Here is a 9454-nt window from a genome sequence, read left to right as displayed (position 1 = left end):
AAACTGACAAAAAGTGTAACTGGACGAAACCGCCGGTCCCGGTCCCATAACTGGTTTCTCGCCGGCCCCGGTTCCGGTCCGGGCCGATTTGACCATCACTACTCGAGGCCCAGGATCCCTAGTAGACTCAAACCAGGGTCGGGGGTTGTTACTCAAACCGGGGTTGGGGCCGAGAATCCCGGGTAGACTCAAACTAACAGATGTTTTTCATGGGGTTTGCCTGAGGACTGGGGCCGAGGCCAATGGCTGTTACTAAAAACGGGGCCGGGGCCGAGAATTACAAAACCCGCCTCATCCCCGTCCCGTATCCTTGCTACTTGTGGTTTGTTAATAATTTCGATTTTCGTCCCTATGGTTAGAAATTGTGATTTTCATTCTTATAATTTATAATTTGTCCATAAATTTAACAGGAACCAGGACCGAAACAACTATAAATCATAAATCATAACAACGAAAATAACAATAAATAAAAACCATAACCTCTAAACAATAAATACAAAAATCACAATATCTAAAAACCTCTTTATATTTGGTTGATATAATCACAATTAAACAATATATATAAATTTTACATTATGTGTGACACAAATAAACAAACCGCATATTTCTACAACATATTTAATGGAAAATTTGATCAAAAAAGAAGCAGTCCCTTTGGATTTCAAGAACCCTAAAATCTTCCCCAAAAAAGTGTTGGACGAAAAAATCCCCACAAATTTCCAAGAAAGATTTTGGGGGCAGGATCATCAATCAGTCAATCGAAGGTCCCAATTTCTATCACCATCTCTCCGAATCAGCCCAAAACATCAAATTGGATTCTCTCTGTTTCCCCCTTTCATGGTTTTGCTTCACAAACAAACAAATAATCAGTATCGGTACTAATCTTCCTCCATAATCTTTCAATTTGATCCTCCATTAATGCATCAGCAAACCTTAATCCTCAATTCCCACAGTCCCACGCCCAATTATGGATTCTCTAATTCTTGCCCATTATTCTTCCAAAACCCTAGATTAAGAATTTCCCACCTCAATACCAACTGCTACAGTCGCTTTAATCATGCAATTAGGACTCGTGTTCCTGTAAATTGCAAAAGTTATGGAGTAGAGGTTTCTGTTTCCGAGCATCGCCGTCTTTCATCCTTCAAATTCTCCGGCGAGAAAGAATTCGATGTCGCCACCCTTGGAAACCTATGCGTTGATGTCGTGCTTAACGTCCCCAATTTGCCGCCATCTTCCTTCGATGAACGTAAAGATTACATGGAACAGCTTTCTAAATCGCCTCCTGATAAGGTCCCTATTAGATTTTCTTTCTCCTTTTCTTCGATTTAATTACTCGTGCAATTTGAATGTTTGATTTGGGTATCAACCCTGTTTGTTAGTGGCTTAATAAGACTCATAGCTTATTCGGTGCATTATATACAACTGTTTGGTAGTGGCTTGTGATATAGAAAGTAAGCTCTTAGAGGGGAGGTTTATGATGATTGATGAAAGCCAATTTTTTTCCAAACCCCCCTCCCAATTAAAGAACACACCACCTCCCGTCTATTAACAAACCATCTGAAACAAGAACCTTTTCAATCTATATAAATAGCTTTATCCATACGACATGGAAAACCAAGCATGGGGCTGTTTGGTCTTTTCATGATGGAATGAGCAGGTTTTTTAATTGAGAAGAGCAGGTTTGGAAAAAACTTGGCTTTCTGCATAAAGCTCCCCTAGAAGCTTACCAAATAAGCCAATTTCTATGTCATCAAGTCACTACCAATGTAGTTGACCGAATAAGCTGCGAGTCTCATTAAGCTCATTAAGCTGCGGACAACAGTCCCAATTGTTTAAGTTCTACATTTTACAACATCTTCATATATCAACATTTCTTACTTTAGGGCTTCAATTATTTGGTTTTGCTTATAGAAATACTGGGAAGCTGGTGGTAACTGCAACATGGCTATAGCAGCAGCTAGATTGGGACTTCGTTGTATTGCGATTGGTCATGTTGGTGATGAAATTTATGGACAATTTCTATTGGACGTGCTTCATGATGAGGGGATTAATGTGATCAAGATGAGAGAAGAGGAGGATTTTAACAACAGTTCGAGTAATGCATACGAGACCCTTTTATGTTGGGTCTTGGTCGATCCGTTGCAAAGACACGGGTTTTGCAGGTACAAGTGATTAATTAAAGGTTCGTTCGAGTTTAAGTTGGTCTATTTTTAGGAGTACCAACTTTGGGAAATAGGATATATCAATCTTTGACCCCACCTGTTTCGGGTAGAGGTGAGGTGCCTACATCTTACCCCCAACCCCACCTCCAGGCCAGGGGCGCACATAGTTAAGAGTATACAGTGGCACATGCCACCACTTCATGGTTCCATCGTAATGAAAAAAATTACGTTTCTGAAGGGTGCCACTGTATTGTTTCGTTGGGTGCCCTTATATTTTTTGAAACTACAGAAATGGCAAAAGTTCTTGATGGCAGAGATGGTTAGCGTGCTGCCCTTTTGTCCAAAGGGAGCAGGTTCGAGCCCTGCATTTTTTTTTTTTTACTTTTTAGCTTAATTTTTGTGTTATTTTCTATAGCTGTTTTAAAAAAAATTGAAAGACAAGGCCATTGCTAGATTCGAACGTGGGATCTATTCGGGCAAGGGCAAGTAACCAACCAACAAATCTGTAGTGATTTTATGAAAGATTTCTGCATATTTCTTTCTTATAGACAAATGGTGCCAAAAATTGAAACTCTTCTATGGTGGGAAGGGCCACTACTTCATGGTTCCATCATAATGGAAAATAATTATGTTTCTGAAGGGTGCCATTGTATTGTTTTGTTTGGTGCCCTTATATTTCTTGAAACTGAACTCTTGGCACAAGTCTTTAATGGTGGAGTTGGTAAATGTTGCCGCCTTTGTACAAAAGGCCCGGCTCCGAGTCCCATTCTTGGCAAATTTCTTAATCTTTAGCTTAAATTTTGGTGCTTCTTTTATATACCTCTTGTGTTCTTAAAAAGATTTGTAGACAGGACTCGAACACCATTCCTTTGTGCAGGAACCAACTAACAGATCTATACTAATATCGTGAAAATTTTCTATAGATCTTTTTACAGTCAAATTGTGCCAAAAATTTAAATTTTTTTATGGGTCCACCTCTGCTAACGGGTGGGATATACTGGGCTCGATTGGTTTGGTTTGGTTTGGTTTAGTTCATCAGTCTTTGAAAATGATTTATTTACTAGCCGAGCAGATTTTAGCAAGGAGCCTGCATTTGCTTGGATGAGTAAGTTATCTGATGAGGTGAAAATGAATATCCAAAACTCAAAAGTCCTTTTCTGTAATGGATATGGATTTGATGAGCTTCCTGCAAATGTGATTGCCTCTGCCCTGGAATATGCTGTTGAAGTTGGAACTTCTATTTTTTTCGACCCTGGACCAAAGGGGAAGTCTCTTGCTGTTGGTACACCTGAAGAACAAGAAGCACTTGCCAAGTTGTTGAGGTTGAGTGATGTTCTTCTTCTAACTTCGGAGGAGGTTTGCTTCAGATCTTTTTCCAATTGAAGTTTTCTACTTTTTCCTGTTAACGAGAATCGTTAAGCTTTGGTATAATATTGGTCTTATTGTTTGCAGTAATATGTGAATCCAAGAAATTTATTCTCTGCTATGATAGCCTTAACGGGCTGTTTGGTTGGTTTTCCATTAAGTCATGTAAGATAAAGTTGTCTGTATGGATTAATTTGTCTGTATAGATTGAGAAGGTTTTTGTTTGGGAGAGTTTTTTCCTAGATGGAATGAACATGTTCCATAATTGGGAAGGGCAGGTTTGGAAAAACTTGGCTTCCTGTATAAAGCTCCCCCTAGAAGCTTACTGAATAAACCACTGTCTATGTTATTAAGCCACTACCAAAGAATCATGTATAGCTAACCAAATAAGCTGAAGTCCCATTAGGCTCATTAAGTTGCTAACAGACTCTAGAATCATCAACTCCTATCAGCCACATACAGAGGCGAGCAAAAAACTTCCCGAGGGGCATAAAATAATCAACCATAGTATAAATAAAATGAAAAATTAATTACAAAAAGTACAAGTTAATTAAGAATGACATACAAGTGGTTTTTTGCAACACCCAAGTGGTTTTTTCTCTTTTTTTCTTCTTTTCTGCCGCTAATACCAAAAAGTTAAAAAAGAGCCAAAAGGATTAGCACTTGCAACCTGTAATGCCACATGCAATAACACTACCAATCTGCAGCCACTGTCTGTTAACATAGGGGAGCACACATCAAATAAAAACGTGTCATGGGTGCTACTTTTATAAACCCCTAATTTTTATTTCCATTGCATCGGGAGGATAGAGCGGGGCACGGGGACCCCATACGCTATTACTGAATCCGCCCCTAGCCACATCTATAAAATATTTTCAGACCCTTACTTCCTATTCCAATCTCTTATAAAGTGCAAGTCTTTTCGTTGACACGAACTGTTACACATGTATTTAAGTTCGATTCCAGTGTACATTTTTCAACCAATGGATGTCCAGGCAGATTACAGGCACCTTGACTAATCCCAAGGGCCCTTGAAGATAACAGCTAGGAACATCCTAGTGGCCCTGAGGAGACTCGAACTAGCAACCTATGGGGAGGAGCCTTAAGGCCTAGCCTTTATTTGCTATAACCGTTGTGGATGCATTTTTGGTTTTCTGATTCGCTAGATTTTGCATTATTGGTCTGATTTCTTGTTGAAAATTTTCAGTTATTAGCTTATGTTGTACCAGGCTGAATTATTGACTGGCTTGGGGAACCCTATAGCAGCCGGAAAGGAGTTGCTTAGTAACGGACTCCGCACAAAATGGGTGATCATAAAAATGGGATCTAAGGGCTCTATTCTAATCACCAGATTGGGGATATCTTGTGCACCTTCATTCAAGGTAATGTTTATGGCCTTGTGCTGTTTTTTAGGCGTATATATGGAATATGCTATATCTATACATATATATATATAGAGAGAGAGAGAGAGGGAGTGTACTGTTAGCAGTTATGGCATAAAATTTGCTCAGTATTTACGCATTGTGCTAAAACATGCGCTTTAGGTGAGCCTACATTAAAGTGCATGTCTTAAAAGCATAATTTGGCAACTACACCCCTAAATTTTGTGCAATATGTTTTTGTTCCTTGTATATGTATGCACACATATAGGGGAAAGATGGTTTCCGCAAACCTTAACCATGATAGCTATTGATCGGGAGAGATGCGAAAGAATGTATAATTTTCAACAAAATGATGTAGTTTTAGTACAGAAAACCACAATCATGTTGGCTATGGTTGGCATAACCATGCTAAAGCCGCAAAAAAATAAAAAACCGAGGAACACCCCAGTAACCGTTCATCTGGACAGTATGCACATGTGCATACGAGTCATTTGTAAGCAATTTGTTCGGTATGCATATGCACATGTTCATAAAAACCGTAACATATTCATGAATATTATTCTTCATGATTTTTATTATTTATGAATGTATTTTTGAATTGAGGGTCGGTTACCAACACAATGGGTAATTGTTAACCAAGTAAGAGTGTGGTCTGGGGAAGTGTTTTTTTATTTGGGAGGGTTTTTCCATAAATGCAAGGAGTGTGTTTTTTATTTGGAGGGACAGGTTTGGAAAAAAACTTGACATTCTACGTAAAGCTCCCCCCTAAAAGCTTACTGAATAAGCGACTCTCTATATCATTAAGTCACTACCAAACAGTCATATATAGCTAATCGAATAAGCTGTGAATCCCATTAAGCTCATTAAGTTGCTAACAAACAAGCCCTTATTCATCTAAATAAGGTCAACTATTGATCTACCATTTGTATATACTCCTAAAAGACACCATAAATCTTCTAATCAACTTTCGCCTTCCTCTAAACCAAATATCCATTGCTGCTCCTATGTAACTACTCCTGAATTTTCCTTAATCGGGCAAAAGATGGATCATTGCGATACGCATATTTTGAAATAATAAAGAAATTATCCTAGTTTTTACTATATTTCAACCAAGGAACCAAACCGAATCATAGTTTATTGGTTCGGCATGGTCGACAAGTTTTATGGTTCTGTACGGTTTGAAAATTATGGAATCAAAGTTTATTGGTTCGGCATGGTCCACTTTCAAAAGTGTCTACTTTCCAATTTTACCCTTAATAATTACAAAATGGGAAAATTCATCACTCACTTTATTATTAAGAGTAAATTGCCATTTATTTTTTCAAAGAAGTGTAATAATTATACATTTCAAAAACTGTATGTCTTTTTCATTGTGGACATTATCTAGGCCAACTTACATAGTTACTGGTACCTCGACTAATCTCATGGGGCCCTGAAGATAACAATCAGGAAAAATTCTCAGACAACATCTATCATGGTTCTAGTTTGGGTCAACCATTTTTCCCTATACGTGTGTAAATATATGCAAGGGAATAAAACATCTTACCATGCATAAAATTTGCCTAGTAGTGGCCAAATTATGTTTTAAGACATGCACTTTAACGAGGGCACCACCTAAAATGCATGTTTTAAAACACAATTTGGATAATTTGCTCTCCGGATATATATATCCGCTGTTGCTAAATCAACAATTCTTTGTAAACTAGTTGCATCAACATTGAAGTAACAATCAACAAGGATAGAACCCAATGTTGATTGAACTGAAAATGAAAGCTCCTCCAGAATAATAGCAGTTAATATAAGTGCTGGTATATTCAAGAAATAAATTGCCTAGTTGTTGAAGGAAAACAAACCGGTAATTAAACTAGGGGTGTAAATGGTTCCATTCAATTTTGTTTTGCATATAGAGAGTGTTTGCATACTATTACCAAGTCCTTGCATAATATATATATAGAGAGAGATGTTCATTTAGAAGTCTTAAATATTTTAAAAACCCAGGAACCATCCTTTTGGCGAGTATTCATGATGAATAATGAAACAAAATATTAATGATGATTGTCGTGACAGATATTCATGATGAATTGCAAAATAGGAGGTTCTTGAGTTCCTAAAATATTTAATGTTCCTAAATGAACCTCCCCATACGTATATATAGGGTTGGGTTCTACTGAGAAAGGAAGTTACGGTGAGAAGCGTAAGAAGAGATCTCCACCCTTGGATCAACCTAATTGAATGTCAACACTAATGAGGTGCGCCAGATCAATTCCCTTCTAAAGCGCAATTCATGGGTGCACCTGAGATTAAAAGTGATCAAGAGTTCAGATCTTTTCTTACGCTTCTCGCCTTTAACTCTTTTTCTCACGTGACCCTTCACTTATGTGTGTGTGTGTGTATATATATAAGAGAGGGGGGTTCAGGAAAAACACCAGAAAATGAAAAATTGAGGAACACCCTGATAACCATTCATCTAGATGGTATGCACATGTGCATACAAGTAATTGAAGTTGTTTCTTGGTTTTTATGCACATGTGCATATGCATACCTAACAAATTGCTTATGAATGACTTTTATGCACATGTGCGTACCGTCCGGATGAACGGTTACCGAGTGTTCCTCAGTTTTTTTTATTTTTTTGCGGTTTTCCTCTGAACCTGATCCTATATATATGGGCCAGGTTCAAGGGAAAATCGCAAAAAATTGAAAAACTGAGGAACACCCTGGTAACAGTTCATGTGGACGGTGTGCATAGGGTCAGGTTCAGGGGAAAACCGCAAAAAAAAATGAAAAACTGAGGAGCACTCTGGTAAACATTCATGTAGACGGTATGCATATGTGCATACAAGTAGGTTGTAAGCAATTTGTCTGGTATGTACACGTGCATAACATGCACACGTGCATAAAAACAAAGAAACAACTTCAACTACTTTTATGCATATGTGCATACCATTCAGACGAATGGTTACTAGGGCGCTCCTCAATTTTTCATTTTTTAGGAGTTTTCCCCAGAACCCCCTCTTAATCATAAAATACCTCATAAACTAGTTGGTTCTCAAAATATTTACGATTCTCATTTGACCTTTCCCTTTTGTCGGTTATCCATCAACTCTATAGTCATTTGTAGGTAGTCTATGATAACGATACTTGACCAATCATTTTCGACAGGTAAATGTCATGGACACCGTTGGATGTGGAGACAGCTATGTGGCTGCAATTGCATTCGGCTACATACACAATATGCCATTGGTTCACACGTTAACGATCGCCAATGCCGTGGGTGCAGCCACCGCGACAGGTTGTGGGGCCGGGAGGAATGTTGCAAATTTGCAAAAAGTCGTGGAATTGATTAAGGAATCGAACCTCAACGAAGACGACAACTTTTGGAACACGTTACTCGACGAAAACTCGAGCAAAGAGGACATTACAATTCTCTCGAAAACAACAGCAAACAGAATCAAGAACGGGTTTTCCAAACACGAAACGCTCCAAAAGGTCGTTAACGAGGTTCTGCATAAGCTTGAGGTTCGATTAGCAGATGGGATATTCTCGTCTTGAAGAGTTCCCTCGATTTATTATCGATTATACTCACGTTTTTATTGATTTTTGTATGTTTAATTGTTTAGATCAGCAACTGGAGATCTTAGAAATTATGAGATTTGATGTGTTTTATGGTGCTTTTGGTGGTTGAGCTAATGCTTGCTGCTATATTTTGGTGTAGAACACATGAGTTTTGATGTTTATCTTAAAGTGGTTCAGATTTTTCTTTTCATTTCTGTTGTTTGATTTCTGTTTTTGAAAGTTTGGGTTCGGGGTTTTCTCGAAAATAGTCGTTTTGTCTTTTGAAACAGATGAAATATACTGGTTGTTGGATGAAATATACTGGTTATCAGATGAAATATACTGGTTTTCTTGGTTTTATGAACAAGAAATACCATATTTTACTAGAAAGATTGTTATGAATATACAAAAACCTATCTGTTTTCATTATGTTTTTTAATTATATAATATTTATATACAACAAATTTAATTCGCCCAACCAAAGACCCTTTGGTCCGTTTTTTATTGAGTTTTCTAATAATGGATGCCTTAAATAAGAAAGAATAAATATTGTGAGAAGGTAAAAAGAGAAATTCATATGTGAATCATTAAAGAATTTCATCTGAAAATGCATATATAAACCTATATTATAAAGCATTATGACAAAAATTCTTAAAAAACATTATTTATGCATGAAGTGGTGTGTATCAATGCATATTACTTAAAATTTAATATTACAAGTAAATTATGCGTAAGTACAACTTATTAAAGCTCAGCTTTTGAATTCGTATAACTAACTGCAGATAAATATAATCAAATATAGGATAAATATCTCATTTTAAATATAAAAAATCTAAAATATAATTAGGATAATCATTATATTTATAAATTTTTTATTATTAAGCCAAAAACAAATTATTCATTGTTTGACCTAAATTAAATTATAATAAAAAATTGAATTAAAGAAATTGTACAAAAAAAATGAGAACTTTTAAACAGTTAATTTGATTT

General features: G+C 36.9%; 1 protein-coding gene across 2 annotated transcripts; it reads left to right on the top strand.

Annotated features, from left to right (window-relative positions):
- Positions 1-662: 662 nt before the first annotated feature.
- On the top strand, positions 663-8674 carry LOC112518529 (5-dehydro-2-deoxygluconokinase). 2 transcript variants are annotated; one of them, XM_025126253.1, is made up of 6 exons: positions 663-1290; positions 1912-2162; positions 3227-3267; positions 3391-3518; positions 4757-4909; positions 8072-8674. In XM_025126253.1, the coding sequence occupies exons 1-6, from the start codon at positions 919-921 to the stop codon at positions 8459-8461; spliced, it is 1335 nt and encodes a 444-aa protein (XP_024982021.1). In that variant the 5' UTR covers positions 663-918; the 3' UTR covers positions 8462-8674. The 2 variants fall into 2 exon arrangements, with proteins under 2 accessions (XP_024982021.1, XP_024982019.1); XM_025126251.1 differs by having other exon boundaries at positions 3227-3518.
- The last annotated feature ends 780 nt before the right edge of the window (positions 8675-9454 follow it).

Source organism: Cynara cardunculus (genome assembly GCF_001531365.2).
Source record: "Cynara cardunculus var. scolymus isolate 2C chromosome LG 9, CcrdV1, whole genome shotgun sequence".
In the NCBI taxonomy this organism is placed as follows: Eukaryota; Viridiplantae; Streptophyta; class Magnoliopsida; order Asterales; family Asteraceae; genus Cynara; species Cynara cardunculus.
The sequence above is the reverse complement of the archived record's forward strand: the minus strand, read 5'-3'. Positions and strand labels throughout refer to the sequence as shown.

What these genes read in the sequence shown, in the direction of transcription:
- LOC112518529 (XM_025126251.1), top strand. Translation starts at nt 919, where the DNA reads ATGCATCAGCAAACCTTAATCCTCAATTCCCACAGTCCCACGCCCAAT. An exon ending in TTCTTCTAACTTCGGAGGAG is followed by an intron (nt 3,519 to 4,756) that starts GTTTGCTTCAGA and finishes ATGTTGTACCAG; the next exon opens with GCTGAATTATTGACTGGCTT. An exon ending in CTTGTGCACCTTCATTCAAG is followed by an intron (nt 4,910 to 8,071) that starts GTAATGTTTATG and finishes CATTTTCGACAG; the next exon opens with GTAAATGTCATGGACACCGT.